Raw genomic sequence first — 20,383 nt, 5'->3', positions numbered from 1 at the left:
TAGAGGAACTCGACATTTCTCATTGAGAGCCGATGATCTTAAATTTAAAACTGGCCACTGAAGGTTTTTGTTGTTTTTCTTGCCATTTTCTCTCATCATCACCTGCATTATTTACTTTATCATGCTGTGTTAAACAGTTGCAGTACGCTAACAACATGCTAGCTACTGTTAAGATAAATGCGGGTAACTATGGCAACCACTGACAGTTTAAAGGTCTGTTGGCGGCTTCTGCAGACCTATTGCGCGCGCAGCCGCTGTGTTTACAGAGTAATAAGGGCACAAGAAATCATGTTGGATGACCTGCTAATGCAAAGCTTATCTGGTTTAGATTAGCAGATTAGACGTAAGGCCTAATCCGGCAACATTGGAAGGTTGTGACCAGGAGCAGGGTGGATATGAATGTTTGCGTGAGAAGGAAACGGGGCAAACGGGGGCGACACCGTGTTGGATCCTCCATCAACGCTCTCTTTCTCTCTCTCTCCCTGTCGGTCAGAGGAACATTAGGTCGCCGCCTGAGGTCGGGCCTTTCCAGGTCAAGTCTTCAGACTCGGACGGTGAAGAAACTGAATGAGTGTGACACCGGCTCATTAGAGCTGCAGGGGAAACAGCCACGTGGTTTTTCTTTTGAAGCCTCAGGGGAGCTGGACGCGTGAATGAGGCAATCACAGCCATCGGAGGAAATACAAAACCCTGATACATGGGTTTAACGTCTGAGCACATCTTGGACCTACAGCTGGTCTCAGATGACCGCTTCATTACTACTGGCTCTAAAAGAGAACCAGCAATTACCTGATGAGACATAAACGCTTGGAGGAGTGCTTGAATGAAAACCGAATGAGTCTCAGGAGAGGTGGGAGATATGAACTTAAAAATGTATCGCAATACTTTATTGTATTTATTGGGACAGCTAATAATTATTTTTAAAAAGTATCTATAGCTTCTTTTCTGTCTTTTTTAACCAATTATGTGGCTGGGACTGCGTCTTACTGCAGTCACAAAGAGATTAAAAAATGTTATTCTTATCACTAATCTGAACATAGAGACGGCATAATCATATTTTTTCACTTTATTGGTATTTATTGAATGGCTGCACAGTGGTGCAGTTGGTAGAGCTGTTGCCTTGCAGCAAGAAGGTTCTGGGTTCGATTCCCGGCCTGGGGTCTTTCTGCATGGAGTTTGTATGTTCTCCCTGTGCATGGTGGGTTTTCTCCGGGTACTCCGGTTTCCTCCCACAGTCCAAAAACATGACTGTCAGGTTAAATGGCCTCTCCAAATTGCCCCTAGGTATGAGTGTGTGTGTGCATGGTTGTGTGTCCTGTGTGTCTCTGTGTTGCCCTACGACAGACTGGCGACCTGTCCAGGGTGACCCCCGCCTCTCGCCCGAAACATTAGCTGGAGATCGGCACCAGCAACCCTCCCGACCCCATTAAGGGACAAGGGTGCAAGAAAATGGATGGATGGTATTTATTGATGCTCTCGTGGAGAACATGGTAGAAATAATAGTTCCAACGTAGCCAGTTTTTGGAGTTTTCAAACAATTATTCTCTTCATTAAAATAAATTGTCCAGCAATCCATCTCTAAGTTTCTGTCTTGATGCCTAAAAACTTCATTTCAACACATTTCAGTGGCAAATCAACATGTTTACAGCAACCCAGAAAACCATAGAATAATTTAAATCAAGATACAATATTGAGAATATTTTAAAATTCAGATAATCTCGTAGTTTGATTATATACTCTAACTCCTTGTCACTTGATTCAGTTTAATGACCTAGGCTGCACCCAGTCCTAGTTTTCATGGTTCAGATGAAGGTTACAGTTTGGCATCCTAATTCCTTCACGCTGCTTCTATACAACCTTTATTACCGCCGCTGGTAAAGATCCTTACAAAAGCCATAAAATAGATCTGTGAGCTTTTAACCAGTAATCTAATACTTCCCATTTCCTTGGAGTAAAAAATGTGACCAGAAACAGCTGCCTACTTCAAGTAAACACCCATCAAAATGGAAATGACTAGAAAAAATATCTAGCTGACACAAGAGATGTGTTTTCATTTTTATTATTAAGAAAAAGGAAAGAAGAAAACATCTGTTTGGCTAAACGCATATTTACTTCCAAAGCAGTGACTGAAACGTTTTAATCAACTGTAACCGATTCCTGAGTGTCACATTAAAAAGTGAAAGGCGGCATATTAAAAACAAAAACAAAACAAAAACAGGATAAACTAACCTCTGCTCTGTGTTCCTATGAAGGAATAAACATGTGTTTGAATGTAACAGTAACAATATTAAAGATATGAAGTTTGTTAAAATGTGTTTATTTATTCTTTGGATTGATCTTGTTTAGTCAAGAAGTCGTTTCTCCAGACATGTTTTGGTGAATTTTAAGTTTTCTGCTGCTCTTGACGGTTGGTGGTTACCATAGTAACAGGTAGCTGGCAGCTCCTCCCCCTCTGTTCTGTTGCCGTTGGTTACTGTGGCATGTAAAAAAAACTGTTTTCTTTACAAGTATTTTTTTTTATTTTAACACATATTCCAGATAAATGTAATCACATGCAGCATTTCATGAGTAACTTTTGCAATATGTTGTATAAATTTTTAACACTTATTATTAATGCTGGGAATGTTAGCCATGTTCAATTTTACAACTGCTAACTGCTGCTAACTGTTGCTAAATGCTCCTTGGGAGCTGTTGCTTTGCAGTTTGTTTATGGTTATTTATTGTATTTTATTTAATATATACCGTCAGAAGCAGATGTTTAACCACCAACTTGATTTCCTCTTTTGTTAGAGTAAATTCAGTGAACCTGAGTGTTTCTGTTGTGAAGTCAACCTACTGGATCGGAGATGAACATAGGGGTAACATGCATAATGGAAGAAGTTAGTAAAGCATTAATCGTTCTTCTTTGCGTCGTCCTCATGAGAGATTACGAGACTGAAAGTGTTAGAAGAAAAAGTGTGTCACATTTCAGAAACTCCTACAGATACCCTTGTATATCAAGAGAATCTAAACCATCAATGTCTTCAAAATGTTATGAGCCAAGGAGCTGCTTCTTTCCATCCGGTTCCCCACCACTATCACATAAAGTCCTCTGTCATTCCCAACAGGACGAGATGTAATAAAGCAGAAACTTCATGAAATAACAATAAAAAACATGAAATAACATCTGAGCCAACACTTGGGAGGTTAAAATGATGAAAAGCATAAGGGCGTAAGGCTCTGCAGAGCAGCATTAGCTCTACATGGGGTTGGGATTTTCACAACCGTCTGTCTAAATATAGACCTACGTCTGGTTCTCACATGGAGTAACACATCAGTAAAAAACGTAACACACTGTTGGATTCTTCATTTCACTCTAATCATCCCTGTACCTGTGTAGTAACTTCCAAAGTTTCACAAAACACCAAAAGCAACCACATTCATCTCACTCACAGCAAAAAGCCCAGTGTTAATTTAACTCTGAAGAGTGCAGACTATATAAACACTGAAAAAGTGTCAATATCAACTCTTTGGGAGTTAACAACATAAATCCCAGTGTTGATTTAACTCCTACAGAGTTGATATTAACACTTTTTCAGTGTTTATATAGTCCACACTCCTCAGAGTTAAATTAACTCTGTGCTGACTCTGCCTATTAAATCCACTTCTTTAGCCTAAAAGTCAGTCTTCACTTCATTCCACTAACAGGTATCAACGATGATCCACAGCAGCTTATGCCAAGGTTGTCTGTCCTACGCTGTAAAGCTGTCACAGATACACTGGCGGGGACACGCAGTCGGATCTAACAGAGATAATACTCTCCAGCTCTGATCCCATCAGGCGCCCGGCTGTAAGTGCATGTGAGGCCGCAGCCTCTTACTCAGGACACCTGCGGGCTAGAAAAGCACCAACAGCTATAGGTTAATACTGAAGGAATTTCATTTTTCACACAGAAAAGCTAAAAAAATAGGGATAAACTTTTAGCACAGTGACCACATTACGCTGATAGCTAGCTTTAGCTGCATTTCCATTGACCATTTCAAAAATAAATTAGCTTAGTGGAAAAACGCCAATTTTATTTAAAAAAACTCTCGTTTTTCAATATGAGGTTTTGCTGATAGGTTTTTTTCTGGCCCAGTTGAAATTGGTTTATTTTACAAAACTGCAATGGAGACACTTTGATGCAAACTGTACTCTCCATAGAACAGGGTGTGAAGCTCATTTTGTCAAAGTCATGAATGCTCTTAAAGGGCCAGAATGTATTGATAAAACTTGTTCACCTACTGTTAAAATATCAATGAATTCTTAAAATTAAGTAATATTATTGAACATCTATTCAGTCCCTCCAGGATTTTGTGATTTTTTTGCAATAAAGATCAAAGTGATACTAATTTGGAAATGTTTTGGGATATTGTGTTTTTTGACATTAGCAGAATATTGACAACGTTTTGCAAATGTTTCTTTCCCCATTTCTCATTATATTCATACTGATCTTTCAGATGCTTGCAATAGTCAGACTAACTTCTGCTCTGTGGGTTTTCCCTCTTACTGTTTAGCCTGCAGTGGCATTTAGCATTTAAAGGGTTTATGAGTTTACAAAACTTCAGTCAAAAGAAATTCCCTCAGCCCAGCAGACGCAGATCATAACAGCACTTTTGTCTGCTCTGTTGAATCACCCTGAAACACAGTGACATAAAGCCTCCCTCACACCTGGTTTAGCATGCCACCCGAAAATAAACTCTGACCTTTAACTGTGACATTTTAGATGAAGCAGATGAGCAATCAGAGTGTGCTGGGATTTTTAGAGATGGGAACTCGAAGCTAAAACAACATCTTTCAGGTAAAAGACAGCACGAGCTGCACTGCGTTAAATAAATTAAACTTGATCAGACAATGTATTAGTGGCTTCTTGTTTCATCCAGACATCATTTTGTTCTTTGTTCTTCTCCATGTTTGCTGGAAAACATTGAAATCTGAAGTCTTGGCTTTAGCTGTAAAGCAGTACGGAGCTGCTGAGTGAAATGGAAAGCAGCAGCGTAGCTCAACGTCACACGTGTTTGAACGTAGCCCACCAGGAAACCACACTCCTGTCCAACACACCACCCACGACGCATGACAGGTGAAACCCAGAGCAGGGAGCCGGTGCTCTCTGCTCTTTACGTTCTCCTTTAGACCCACATTCATTCAAAATGAATCAGCATGCAGAGTTAGCAACTAATGTAATGTTTTCTGCTTGTTTAGCTTTTGTTTACATATAAAAAAAATTTTTTCATTCACAAAAAAGCAACAAAGCATTTCGATTACTGATAAAAGCGCTGATAGCTAATTAATCCACTAATAGTGCTGAATAAAGCTGGTAGTTCAGGTAACTATCCAGGTTAGTTCAAGCATAAAAGGGATCTAAATTCAGCGACTCGTTGCTCTGTGTAGCTTTACATGATAATCTGGCTGTGCTGGATGTGAAGAAGAGCCCTCGTCTTCATCCATTTACTTCCACAAATGTATCAATCTTTACTGCGTAGCTGGATCTTTGATAAAAGACAGAGTGGCCTTTTTCTGTTTAGTCAAAACGCCGCTACACATCCATCTGGAAAATAACCATCACTTGATTTTCTACCCACTGAATGAGAAACAAACATGTTTTAACCAAACGTCACCACAGACACACACCTGCAGTTTTTGTTAAAGATCCATGAGTTTTTTATTTAAATAAACTGATTTGGAAACATTTTTCTTTTGCCTAATTTTGTAATTTTTTGTTATTTATGAATTTTTATCGTTTTGGTTCTTAAAATACCAACATTTCTACTTAAACTTGATATTTTGGTCCACCTGATTACGTAATTTTTAAAGATGAAATGATTGATAATTTGATCAGTTACTCAGCACTTGAGTAAACTTTTGACCAAATACTTGAGTCATTTCTTGGATGACTACTTTTTACTTTTACTTGAGTAAAAATATGTTGATGTAGTTTTACTCTGACTTGCGTAAAAATGTTGGATATTCTGCCCAAATCTGGATATTCATTCTCTTACACCCTTGACCCCTGGTGGGGTCGGCGGGAGGGTTGCTGGTGCCTCTCCAGCTAACTTTCCGGGCGAGAGGCGGGGTCACGGGGTCACCCTGGACAGGTCGCCAGTCTGTCGCAGGGCAACACAGAGACAAACACCCATGCACACACACACTCACAACTAGGGACAATCTGGACAGACCAATTAACCTGACAGTCATGTTTTTGGACTGTGGGAGGAAACCGGAGTACCAGGAGAAAACCCACCATGCACAGGGAGAACATGCAAACTCTATGCAGAAAGACCGGGGCTGGGAATCAAACCCAGAACCTTCTTGCTGCAAGGCAACAGCTCTACCAACTGCTCCACTGTGCAGCCCCATCTGGATATTGAGTTTGACATTTTGGTATTAGAACAACTTGTGTTGGTTCTGTCCGGATTTGTCCATTTCGTGAGGCTCAACAATGATGAGACACTTTCATGTTAACTGATCGGCTAAACCTAATCCAAATTATGAAGCTTTCATTTCACTTCACGTCATGTAGACGTGATGCAGAGACTCATAAATCATCACCGCTTTCACACACTCACACTCTGCCTTTACCCTCCACAGCGCATCTAAAATGCATCGACTCAGAAAGCAGCCGGCTAACCGCAGAGTCCACCACATCAGACAAACAACTCATCTCCTCATTTGGAAAACAGATGGACTCTCAGAAAAGAAGGCTGGGAGGAAGAGGAGTAAAAATAGAGTCCGATACGGAGGATGAAGCAAACGCTGAGAGGAGAGGTGTGAACTGGAGCGAGGGGAGAAGGAGAAGAGGGAAGAGAAAGGCAGAGGTTATTGAGTAGCGATGTTGGCTTGTACCAAATCGATTTTAGGGGTAAAGATTGATGTTAAGGCATCGAACGGCTTGTGCTTTACTTTCTCTGCTTTTACCTACAGTTACTACAACACATGCTTATTGTGAAGACGCAGGAGAGGTTGATGGATCCGGCTTCGCATCTTTCCATTCACCAGACAAACACGGGCATTTTTCAGAGGTTTTACTCACAGACATTATGCGTATTAAGCATCTACAACGAGAAAGCGAATCCATAAAGTCGTCCAATATGAAAACATTCAGCTTCTTGTCAGTTTGATAAATGGACTGAACCTATTTAGCTCTTTTCCAATCTTTTTGCCCACTCAAAGCGCTTTACACTGGAGTCACATTCACCCATTCGCACTCACAAACGTATACACCGATACGCAGATCAGTAGGCAATTTGGAGTTAGGTGCCTTGCCCAGGGGCACATCGACACGTGGCAGGAGGAAGCTGGAATCGAACAAGACGACTATACTCTGCCCACAGAGCCACGGTCGCCCACTCAGAGCTGCAATTATGTTCATAGTCTTTATTTCTACCACAGAAAAGGAAAATAATGAGAGTTAGAGGATCAAATGTGGGACCAAAATCACCAATGTGACAATATTAGTCCCACAGTGTGAGTAGAAAACTTACACACTGATATGTTCTGCTTACTGTACTTATCACTTCAATATATTACCAGTTTAAATTGCTATTTTTGAAGTACTTTAACTGTAGTATGACAAAGGGTTAGTTAGCAAATTAAAAAGAAAATATTTTGCGCCACACAGCGGCATGTACAGTGATTAAAAGGTCATAATTGTCAGATAATTTTCTCTATTGGCTTCATTTGTTTACCTGCCCAATTCTAAATAATTTTTAGGTTTTTAATTGTGTTTTCTCTGATTTACAGTCAAATGTTTTACAGTTATAACAAAACCCGATTCAGACCCATTCCCTTCCTCTCCATGACTCACCAGTCTGATCAATAAGCGTTTGTTCATTTGACCAGGACTTTTTCCAACTCAGAGGTGAAGATACAACTTACCAATTATTTAACATATTTTCATTTTTTAACTTCCCAGTTAAGGATTCCTACCTAATTTCTTTATTATTATTTCTTAGCAAAGCAACTTGAACGTATAAGAAGCCGTAGCAGAGCTGAAACATCCAGTAAATTAGAAATTAAATTATGTAAACAAAAACAAATCCATGGATTTCTCAAGATGCGAGACAGAAAATTACACAAATAAGTTAATATTTTTGACTGATCAACTCATAAAACCTGTACTATCACAATACTTTACAACTGCTTTAGCTAATGAAACAAACAGAAAAGACACATAAAAGTCATAAATTACATTTGTAGTCATAATAGGATATTAAAAATAAAACCAAATTGCACACGGCACCAAGAGTGGAAATTATCACAACAACAAATCAGGAAATTACAACTGATATAAAGACTTTTAAAAAAATCTAACCTTTAAATTATGTTTTCTCTTTTTCTAAATAATTAGAAGCATTCTTGATATTTAGCTGCAGAAGAAAGAAATCTGAGGATTTCAGGTTCCTGGTTTGAATTGAGACCAGGAGGAGTTTCTGCATGAAGTTTTCATGTTTTTACTGCACATTAGTGGGTTTTCTGGAGATTTTCCACAGTCCAAATCATCACGTCAGGTTAATTTATCTGTCTTATGCAGTGCAGAAACATTTTCTGTGTCTAGTTTCTTACTACACGTGAAATAAGAGGAAAAAAACTTGGTGTATGAGTTAATGTTGATACAAACTCTTAGTTCTACTGATTATTTCACTTATAACAAAACATTTTTCCGATAAGTGAAATAATCTACCAGTGGAACTAGCACTCTTTCTTCAATATTAAGACATTATTGACTTAAAATAATCTTCTATTTCTTACTAAAAACTTACTTGTAAGTATGTTTTACTTTATTTTACGTGTACCAAGATATTTGCTCTAGAAATTAGACAGTTGGTATTACTTTGTGTTTTTGCAGTGTGAGTGAGGGTGTGTGTGTTTGGGTCTGTGATGGACCGGCGACACCTGGACACACCTGCCTCTCGTCTAACAACAAGAGCAGAGCGACACCTGTACTCACACCAGCCTCTGAGGGCTAAGCAGCTATAGCAAATAGAAATATGGATCCTGATGCATTTCGAGGAGAAAAAGCATCTCATCCAGATCAGAGGAGCCAGCGTCTGTATCAAACTCCTCAGCAGCTCTCGTCCCGTGTAGGTAGAAAGGAAAAACCTAAGCTTGGTCCCTTTCTCTCGCCTTCCTCCTCCTCCCACACTCTGTGCCTCCCCCACTTTAGCTGCTGCATCAGACATCATGAAAGATTCACAGCTGTGCTTTTAACGCCCAGCCACGATCCGCTTCCCCTCAGACACACAAACCTACACTCACAGATCTGAGCCTGTCTGGAGAAAAATAAAAAAATAAAGATGTGCCACAAGGAATCTGACAGACATCAGAGGGAGAGGTGGAGAGCTAAAGTTACAGACCCGATACACCAGCGTGTGCAGGTTCTGCTCAGCAGTGTGTGCTGTGAGCGCCTGGATAAGCATGTGATGCGTGACAGATGATGGACAGATTCAGTTTCCTCCCATGCATAAAGGCTCATGCATACCGGATTTTAACACGAACCTTTAAAAGGAAAACTCTAAATCACTCCATCTCCTCCAAATATTCCAGTTATTTGGTGTCGTAGCTCAGACTGTCTGCATCTTCAACTAAATATTTAATCATTGGTGCAGAGCATCCCACAAAAATCGTGTACACGCAAATGGATGGCGGCGATCTACCTAAAGGACATATATAATCATATTTTAAGGCTAGAAACATAAATAAACCAATCTTTTACGCTGGTGAAGGTATGAGTCGTAAAACAGAACTTTACTGCATGGCTTACAACTTTCTCTTTGTGCCCATTTTCTGTCATTAAGGCCTCGAGTACTGAGAGAAACCTTAATAAGAAGAAAAGTGTGAGAATCTGTTGGCATAAGAGTAAAAATGCTGGTCAGAACGGGAGCAGAAGTAGCTATTTGTGTTGCATGATGTTAGGAATACAATAATGTGCTAATATAATGGAAAATGTTGTGATAATAATATGATTTATAATATAAATAAATACTTAGAGTGGTAATTGTCTGTTTCAGGGTTCATGCAGTTCATAGACAGGAGATGCTACGAATAAAATTCATTGTTTGTTGTAGTGAATATATGGATTCTTATTCCATTTAAATGTATAAGTTTTTACATTAAAAATGTTTTGTAATTATCATTATTATTATTTTTCTCTTCTTTTGGGAGAAGCCTGTTAATTTGTCTGTATTGAACTGTAACTGTAATATTTATATTTTATAACTAACTCTGGCATATTATGTGCATTGTCCCTTTAAAAATAAACAAACAAAAAAAGAGGAAATTAAATTTCCAAGATTATATTGAAATACTTTCTTCTTGCTAATATTTGTTGTTTTTTGATATTCTATGTAGCAATGGTTGCAGTTTTATTGTTCTGAATCTCAGTTTTCGTCATTCTCACTGTGAATTGATGCATTTTTATACATCTTTGTAGAGTTTGATAACCTGCTACGTGATTCTTGCATCATGATTCTTTTATCCACATTTTTTAGTCTCTACATTTCACTCACGACTGTGAGCTACAAGCCAGAACACAGTTAAAAAGAAAACGTTGTAACAATATGTACTTAACCAGAGTAGTCATTAGACATGGAGCTGCAACATAAGCTAAAGTCTCAAAACCACAAATAGTTTGCAGCTCATCGTCGCCATGATTTTAAAGTTCGCTAACTGGAGGCGAGAGGAGGTGAAGAACTGAAAATTAAGACAATTACGGTGTGGAAAATGAGCGTATCGACCGCCAGGCATCAATCATGTCAAGGGGCAGCATCTCTGCCGATAGTCTGAGTGAAACGGATCACAGTTATTCCCATCGAGTCACTCAGAAACGCAGAAAAAACACGGCATTCCGAGCAATTATTCACGTTTAGTTTATTTTTTATTTGTGTAAATATATGTGGCAGAGTGAAAATGACACTAATGGTTCTCCATGAATCTGTATCTGCCATTAAAAATCTCCTGGCCAAAATGTGTCAGAATAACGTAGATTATCCTGAGCTGAGTTATGCTGCTAGCTTGGCCTGCTGGAGGACAAAACGACCACTTTTTTTATCTTTCTGCTACTTTCTTTCTCCAATTTGCATTATTGGCTCCGACTTCAACGACTAACTTTATGTTTTATAGAAGCTACATCTGGTCTGGAGCTTGGATAGCTGAGACACTTTCCTGCATGAGTCCTCAGCTGAAATAATCCTACGAACAACTAAACGTACTTCCTCTCCTGAGATTAACCTTTTGCTTTTTATTGACATAAAAATACTCCTACTTCAGCTCTTATGTTTCTTTTTTGTGTATGTGCTCCGTCGTTCATGGCAAATGGCCTGGTTCTGGTTCTGCTGGAGGTTTCTTCCTGTTAGAGACGAGTTTTTTCTCTCCACTGTCGCTACGTACTTGCTCAGTACGAAAGATCGAAATAAAGTCAGTGCGAGAGATCATCTTCTGTCACTGCATGCTGCATGAAAACGTTTTAACCTAACTTCAATAATGAACTGGAATTCATGACAATTAGGTTCAGTTTGGATGCATTGAGTCAAATTGACTTGTTTGAAAAGTACCTTGAGGTGACTTTTGTTGTGAATTGGTGATAAATAAATAAACTGAATCGATTTGTGCTAGAAGCTCAGATCCATGTGTGTTCGCTCTTAAAGGTGCAACAGTCCAATCAGAGGAAAACGAACAGCGGTTCTGGATTGGCTGTTTTCAAAAACGCTGGCCAATACATGTCAAGTAGCATTTAGACATTTTAGCTTCTTTGAAATATTTTAGATGTGCTCTACGACAAAAATCCACAAGGAGGTAAATCAATGTAACAGTCAATGTGTAAATAAACACCAAAGATAGCATAATTAATGTTTTACTTTGTCGTGCACAGATCCAGGGTCTGAAAATCTCAATCTTAGCTACAAACTGGTGTTTGTAACCAAGATTTGTGTTTGTACTGTATCCTCATCTGGTAACGATGAGGATACAAACTAAAACCTGTACTGCGGAGCAGGCAAAGCCGTCTGATCCAGACATGAAATACTGAAGCATCAAATCAATAAGAGCTCCACAAACACACACATTCACATGTGTCACAGCCGATCCACTTCCAATCTGAAGACAGCAGGTAATGTAGCATGGCTCTGTTTCGAGGTGACACTTGATCACATGGGTGTGTGCAGCTCCACACTCAGACAAAGCATGTGTAAGTGAATCTAAATGTCTTCCTTGGAGAAGGTGTTGGCTTTCACTGTCTTTTGAACACACACACACACACACACACACACACACACCTAAGCTATAGGAAGAGCTGGTCTTTGACTACTGGCCAGGCAAAAGGTACAATGTGAGAGTTAGAACTGCTTGCAGGCACAAAGGCAGACAAGCAGACAACAGAACAGACAGAATCTGTTCTCATCTTCTGCTAACCCGACAGGACAAAAGATACGAGCTTACGAAGGGATAAAGCTTCTTCAAAAAGTCTGGAATGCAGAGCTTCTGCTTTTCAAGTCGCACACATTTTTATTTGATCCCATGTTGAATTTAGAGTTTTAAATATCTGATTTTTCAGCTCCTTTTAGAGCCTCGATTAAAAACTGAAAATGGGGAACTTTGAATTTATACCATGTTGATAAATGCTGCATTCTGATCCAGATACAAAAAAACAACAAAACTGGAACTGAACAACTCTACAAGCGTTAACTTGGAATGTTTTGGTTATTTCTAGGTTGGAATGAAATATCTAAAAAGTATAAAAACTCAAATCTAGACATTACTTCCAGAATCTAACACCCAAATATTTAATATTTACAAGTATATTTAATAATATAAATACAAATATATTTAATATTTGTGAGTGATATATTTTCTTAATATATATAGATATATAAATCAATAAAGAATAAAGATGTTATTAGCGGCGTTTTCATCAAAAATGTGCCCAAATCTTTGTCAATATTCTGCTAATGTGGAAAATACACAATTTCGCAATTGCTGTGTTTCCATAAAATAAAAAAACGCAATTAAAATCACACGTGAATAAGTTAGTTCACGCAATAAGTCATTAAAAACAAGCAGCGCCGTTATCCTCCAACTCCTTCTTGATGGTTTGCACCAGTGGTAACATCTGGTTGTTGGTCATGTGACTGGCGTGATGCGAAAAAAAAGTTTCCTAATCCGAAAAAACCACTTCAAATTGGTGCGTCTCCATTAAGCGAAATTATTTTCTAAATGTCAGATTGCGCAGTTGCATGGTCGGTAGAAACGCAGCTGTAAAGAGAACAGACTGTCTGCAGCTTGCAGCAGCCTGCGTTTCATACAGACGAATCAGAACAAATTCAAACTCTGTCTCTATTTAAGTCTTAAAATTTGCCTGTAAAGCCTGAAGCTGTGTTGCATCATTAAATAAATCCACAGAGAGACATATAAACTCTGAGGGCTGGGCCACTGCTGAGACTGTTTTCTTAGTGTGTAACCAAATCTTGAGTCAGCTAACCGACTGACTAACAATACTTAACAACCGTGCATCAGCAAATGTTCTGCAAAAACAAACAAAGAAAAAAAAACAGAAGTCAACATTTCCCATAATTATTGTGCCGTTAACAACAAGCAGCTTCTTAAAAGACACCTGCTGGGTTTTGTTCCAAGTCGTCTAAGTTTGTTCATCCATGCTGCCGGCAGCAGGAAGCAACTTTCCAATCGATGCAGCAGAACAGGCTCTAATTAAACGTTGATTTTTTTTAAGGTCTGACTTCTGAATCCAAAAGAATACAACACAGATATTCACATGTAAACCTTGTTTACATTCAACAACTGAATCTAACCACAGTCCATGAAAGTGGCATGAAACTACGGAAGAGGATTAGGGCCACTGAAAAACAGGATTTTAACTTTTTCTAAGAATTATGACTTTTTTCTCAAATTTCTCTGTTTTTTCTCAGAATTCTCACTTTTTTCTTGGAATTCTCACTTTTTTCATAATTCTGACTTTTTCTCAGAATTCTCACTTTTTTCTCAGAATTCGGACTTTTTACTCAGAATTTGGACTTTTTTCTCAGAATTCTGATTTTTTTTCTCAGAATTTGGACTTTTTTCTCAGAATTCTGACTTTTTCTCAGAATTCTGACTTTTTCTCAGAATTCGAACTTCTTTCTCATAATTCTGACTTTTTTCATAATTCTGACTTTTTCACAGAATTCTCACTTTTTTCTCAGAATTCAGACTTTTTACTCAGAATTTGGACTTTTTTCTCAGAATTCTGACTTTTTCTCAGAATTCTGACTTTTTTCTCAGAATTTGGACTTTTTTCTCAGAATTCTGACTTTTTCTCAGAATTCTGACTTTTTTCTCAGAATTCGAACTTCTTTCTCATAATTCTGACTTTTTTCATAATTCTGACTTTTTTCTCAGAATTCTGACTTTTTTCATCATTCGGACTTTTTTTTCAGACTTCTGACTTTTTTCTTAGAATTCTATCATCTCAAAATTCTGTCTGTTTTCATCAAAATTCTAAGCTTAAGGTCAGAGTTATCTTATTTTTTCAGTGGCCCTGATCCTCTTCTGTTTAAAAAAGTCCAGAACCACAAAATCCAGGTAAAAAAACAAGAAAACCAAAACATTACAAAAACTAAAGTTCAGGGGTGAAAAATAATCTTAAATCTAAGGAATTAACTGAATACAGAAAGCAAAAGACAAAACCAAAGTCCCAACGTTGATGACAGAACTAAACTCTGGAGCAAGCAGTTTTGACACAATTCAAAATGAAGAGATTAAAAGATTATAGATGCATGAAAACCATCTGGATGTGACTGATTTAAACCAAAAAATTATGTTTAGACACTATTTCATAATATCTTAATATATCTTCACTAGAATTCTCCAGATTTTTATTTCACCGTGGTTTGGTAGGTGAGGCTCTCCCTTCCCTTTGAATGCCTGAAGTCATTTTCATTTAGCATTAAGTTGCAAATGATCAGCTAAGATGAAAGAGTCCCTTTGTTCCCATCTTGATGTGGACTTAAACGAATTCTGAGAAGTTTTGCTTCAGTAACTACGATAAAGGATCAAGAGAGCGAAACCGTGTGTTTTTCAGCTGTCAATAAAAGATGAGTCTTTAATGGAAAGGGAGGGAGAGAATCGTGCTGCGTCTGCCATGAGGCCAAAACTGAGACCTTCACTGACTCACACGCTCCGTCTCCGTTAACCCGCCTGTCTGCCTCTGTTGTTTCCTCCCTCCTTCCTTTTCTCTCCCTCCGCCTCCGAGGGCTCGCTGTTATCTCCTGCGAGCGCCGCTGTCTGTCTTCCTCACACATCCAGTATTAATAACTCGCGCGGAGGTACAAGCGCCTTTCCATGGACACAACCTGGGGTGACCTTCAGATTGTACACAGCTTTCACGGCTGCTTCCTGTTAATTACCTGAGAATCACAGCAAGGAGACGCACCGAGCGACATAAAAGGACCTGAAAGAGGAAAAACAATCAGGTTTCACGGTAGATTAATCTGTGTTTGTGGACAGCAGCGACCACAGGGAAATAAAATAAATAAGACTTAGAAATGTGATGGGAGATTGATGGGATGTGAGGCGGACTGATTACTTGACTGCCTGGTAAATTGACTGATTGATTACATGCATTATTGCCTGTCTGACTGCAGAGTTGACTGACAGGGCAGGGAAGGAGGGAGGATCTCAAAGCCATCTCTTCCCTTGTTAAAATCAACCGCAGCTTAGGCTGCAGTTGATTTATGGGCCTGCAGGGTTTTGAGCCTCAGGCAAGTATAAATTATTTCTATGTTCATAAACAGAATACGTGTAAAATCGCAAAACACACAGCTTAAGTGCAACATTCAATTGGCTATAACGTTTTAAAGACCCTGCATTTAAAATTGTGCCTCCCACTAATGTGAGTGGATAGTTGGATGGACTCCACCCGCTGATTACCCCCACCCTCCACACCACACACACACACACACACACACACACACAAATACACAGCAAAGACGAGAAAACTGCATTCAAAACCTGCATCACAATATTCAGTTATATTGCATCCTCTCTTCATAGGTGATGCCCTGCAGCTCTTACTTTATGCAAATCATATGCAAGGAAAATTCAACATCCATTCAGTCCCACCTGCAGCCCCCAATGAAAGAATCCCAGAGGATACACCACTGTAGCTATCCAACAGGAAAACAAGCGAGTTTCTTTTTTTAAATATAAAAGCCATGAATGAATATCTGAAGCTATAGAGCAACTCTGCTCCCAGCAGACAATGAAAGTGCCCCGGTGGGGCATATAGACTGGGAAACACCTCATGTGATTCTCGGTACAGAAAATTAAAGCCAACAACACAATGAGACACATGAACTGCACTGCTGCCAGGTAGAACAACGAAACAGGGGTGAGTAACCCAAAACTTGGCTTTAGGTGCTGTATCATTATTCACCAACAAAACACGTCATGGTCAATGAAACTAATCCTCCAATATGCATCATTTTGCAGCAAGCAATTTATTTCCACAAACTGTTGCGACTATGGCATCAATATTCTAATTAAAAAAATAAGCAGAATAATTAACGTGTTTGTTTTCTAAGCACTCAAATGATTAAAAATCCATTACATCCAGAAAACTCACCTGAAATCTCAGTGAGCGGGACTCCCTCCAGCGTGAACCCCTTCCCGGTGTAGAACTGCCGCAGGTCCCCGCAGCTCCTGTCCGCCCCAGACACGGAGCCCGGGGCCGCGCATAAACCCACCACGGCGCACAGGAGCACACACAGGCGCATCTTCTCACCTCCTGATGTCCGTCTTCTCTTACAAACCCGCGGAAAGGAGCGTTCAGATGGATCTGAAAGACTTTTCAGAGTGTGTCCCGTTCACACCGCACAAAGCGCCGGGTGAAGTGAAACTCTGACGGCGGCCGGTCCGGGCTGCTTCTGCGGGCTGCGGGTGTCAGGTACACCCCGCTGCTGCTCCTCCTCCTCCTCCTCCACCTCCTCCACCTTCCTCCTCCACTCCTGCGCTGCTGACCGGGAGCTGCAGAGATGTGCGAGACAAAAGGCAGAGGAGGAACAGAGGAAGGGAGAGAGCGCAGGTGTCGCTCAGTTAAACGCTGCGGCTGCAGATCGGCGCAGACTCTACCGCTTCATGGCTGCGGGCTGGAGGGCGGCAGGATGGGGGGGAAAGGTCTTCATTTACAGCCAGGTTTCTGGAAACAGCAGCTCTGGCCAGTGACTCTCCTCTCTTCAGGCTTTGGGACAATGAAATGTGTTCAGAGTGCTGATGCTGTCTCCCTCTCTTTGTGTGTTTGAGGGGCCAAACAGCGCCACCTCCAGATCGGGAAAGTAGTAATTACAAGCGGATTAGTGAGGTTTTTTTTCCCCACTAATAATAATAATCATCCACGTAATACAAGCAATTATTGCTATAAATCTTAACTGTACTATTAGAAGAGAAATCTGTTCTTTGCGGTTACAGTTCTGGCTCTTTGCCTTTTATAACATTAAATAATAATAAAAAGCCAACTAATGTTTCTTTTTTTATCAATGTTTTGCGGTTTTTTCTGCGATATTTCCAATAAATTCCCAAAAGAATGACGCTAAAGGGACTAAAGTAAGAAAAAGCTTCAGATGCGTTTTCCGAAAAAATAAAGTAATTCATTAATAAACAGCAACGAACAACAAGCAGGCGCCTTAAATATCAACAAATGGTTCAGCTCTGGTCTATTTTAATGTGAAGTTGGCTGTTCTTTGTCTATTAATCATTTCTGAGAACGATTTGAGTCAACAGAATACAGAGAAGATATTGATTATCAGCTGCCTATCAGCTTTGATCCCAGGTTTCCATGGTGATGTTAATTGGAGCATTGAATCCTAGTCACACTGGAAATCAGAACTGCTTCTGCCTCTTTACAGAATCTCAGGAATCACAAGACGCAGTGAGTGTGATGTTTGTCTTTCTGTGGTGCAAAAGGAGCCTTTGATTTGTAATAAAAAAAGGTTTTTTTCTGTTTAATTTGAAGTTTTCTGCTCATCGCTGCTTGCTGAAATATTTACTTACAGTTTTCTTCTAGGGTTTTTGTTTTCTCACAAAGACAAAATACACATAAACTGTTGTTTTCAAATGTCAAAATTATTAAAATAAGAAAAAAAAAATCTAATCCAACCTGTGGAAAAGTTTCCCTACTAAGCATAATAACTGGTTATGTCACCTTTTCCAAAAACACGTTTTCAACCATTTGTAATAGAATATAAACTAGTACTTTTCCATCAATATTAAATAATTATTGACTTAAATCAAACTCCTGTTTAAAGGTTACCTATAAGTTATTTTTTGTCTTATTTTGTAAGATATTTGCACTAAAAACTAAACCAAAAATACTTGTGTAACTTAGAGACATGCATGAATACAATAACAGGCAATTTGAGGTCATGTCTGCTGCAACATCCATTCATCCATCCATCCATCCATCCATCCATCCATCCATCCATCCATCCATCCATCCATCCATCCATCCATCCATTTTCTTACACCCTTGTCCCTCAGTGGGGTCAGGAGGGTTGCTGGTGCCTCTCCAGGTAACGTTCCCGGTGAGAGGTGGGGTCACCTGGACAGGTCGCCAGTCTGTTACAGGGCAACACAGAGACACTCAGGACAAACAAACAGGAAATTTGGAGAGGCCAGTTAACCTGACAGTCATGTTTTTGGACTGTGGGAGGAAACCGGAGTACCCGGAGAAAACCCACCATGCACAGGGAGAACATGCAAACTCCATGCAGAAAGGCCGGGGCCGGGAATCAAACCCAGAACCTTCTTGCTGCAAGGCAACAGCTCTTTGCCGCAACATTATAAGCTGAATCTCAGAGTCCCATCACTGGACTTTGACTAGGTCACTCCTGAACCTGGAGCGCTGCAGAATATCGTTCAGCTGCTCAGCAGGAGGGTTTGCCGCTGCTTCACGTTTTCTCCATTTGCAGATGACGTCTCTCACTGCGGTTCACTGTAGTCAAAGTCTCAATAAAGGTTCTGCAACTCTTTCCAGACAGATGTCAGTAAATCTGTTTATCCTCTGCTCTCCAGTTTGTTTAAGTTTGGGAATAACGTGTTCCCTTTTAAGATCTTTTAGCCCACTTAACCGTATCAGACGGGTTCTGTGTAATTGGCTGCTTGATTCTTCAGGTTGGAGTAATTATGGGTGTGGCTGTGAAATTCAACTCATCTATTTTTCATCACAAATAATTTATGGTGTAACAAGGGAGGCATTTACTTTTTCTCCTGGGCTTAGGCTGCTTTATGTCTCTTTTTCTACATTCTGAAATGAAATCATCAATGGAAAACCTCTGCTTTGTTTTTATTCAGCTTATCTTGGTCTGAAACTTTAAGTGTGATTAGAAAGAAAATTGGAACAAAACAAAAGCGCAAAATCTTACCACGTATTTTTAGTTTAGTCTCTAGTGCAAATAATTTACTTGAAATAAGACAAAACTAACTTAAAAGTACATTTTCAGCTTGTTTTAAGTCAACTGGCCGTTAATATTGATGAAAAGGTTTTAGCTTTATTGGCAGATTATTTCACTTGTAACATTTTCTCAATTTCACAAGTGAAATAATCTGGAATTATTCACTCAAAACAAGCTCCTATATCTTGATGAAGCTACTTGTACATTAGTTTTGTCTTATTTCAAACATACTAAGACATTTGCACTAAAAACTAGAGCAGAAATACTTGGTAATATTTTGTGTTTTTGCAGTGCAGAAATTGCTAAGGGGGGAAAACACTTGTTGAAAGATAGTTTGATTTAAGATGTAAGTTGCTATAAATCTCAGCTCATTTGGCAGGAAGTCTGAAAGCTGAAAGGATTTAACCTAATCAATTCTGACAACGCTCTGTTTAATTGACCTCCAGCCATCAAACTTCAGAGGAAATGCACTTACTTAAAAGTTGATGCTGAGGTCAGGATTAAATATTTGTAACAAGAAAAGAAGGGGAAAAAACTGCACAAGTGAATGCATGAAATACTGTGTGCAGAAAGAATCACAAAGAGCCACTTATCCATCTGCAAACACTCCTCGCTGCTTCAGTGTGCAGTTCTGCCAAGAGGCTGGTGACAAGTAAAGATTTGTTGCCGTTCTCTGGCTGGAAGATATGAGCGATGAACTGCCTGAGTGGCTCCAACCTTCACATATCAAGCCCATCATCAGGAGGCTGAGTGGGAAAGGTCAGCGGCTCAAGCCAGAGTTTGACTGACATCCCCAAAAATTCATCTTCAAGAAAGTGAGATTTCTGGGACGATGAAGCAACAAAGGGTTGAAATCACTTCTCCTTACTTTTAAATGAAGTGCAAAGCTGAAACGTGCAGGTTGATATTAACTTCCTGCTGTAAGGGTCAGA

The 20,383-nt window shown here is 39.5% G+C and overlaps 1 protein-coding gene and 1 long non-coding RNA gene across 3 annotated transcripts in view; one reads left to right on the top strand and one right to left on the bottom strand.

Moving 5' to 3' along the window:
- LOC103463225 (glypican-1-like) overlaps window positions 1–17,287 on the bottom strand; it is a 43,915-nt gene extending 26,628 nt beyond the window's left edge. The window contains exon 1 of the mRNA XM_081606048.1: window positions 16,628–17,287. Within this exon, the coding sequence (XP_081462174.1) occupies window positions 16,628–16,778 (151 nt within the window). The 5' untranslated portion in view covers window positions 16,779–17,287. The remainder of the gene's footprint in view (window positions 1–16,627) is intronic.
- Window positions 2,790–7,115, top strand: LOC145551401 (uncharacterized). Of its 2 annotated transcripts, XR_014087223.1 has the most exons (6): window positions 2,790–2,879; window positions 3,688–3,829; window positions 4,745–4,819; window positions 4,959–5,098; window positions 6,607–6,833; window positions 6,940–7,115. It is a non-coding gene; the product is annotated as an uncharacterized LOC145551401 (long non-coding RNA). The 2 variants fall into 2 exon arrangements; XR_014087222.1 differs by having other exon boundaries at window positions 6,607–7,115.
- Window positions 17,288–20,383: the final 3,096 nt, after the last annotated feature.

The sequence above is a fragment of the Poecilia reticulata genome, chromosome 4, assembly GCF_904066995.2.
Source record: "Poecilia reticulata chromosome 4, P_reticulata-male-v2, whole genome shotgun sequence".
NCBI lineage: Eukaryota > Metazoa > Chordata > Actinopteri > Cyprinodontiformes > Poeciliidae > Poecilia > Poecilia reticulata.
This window is presented reverse-complemented; position numbering and strand designations above follow the sequence as displayed.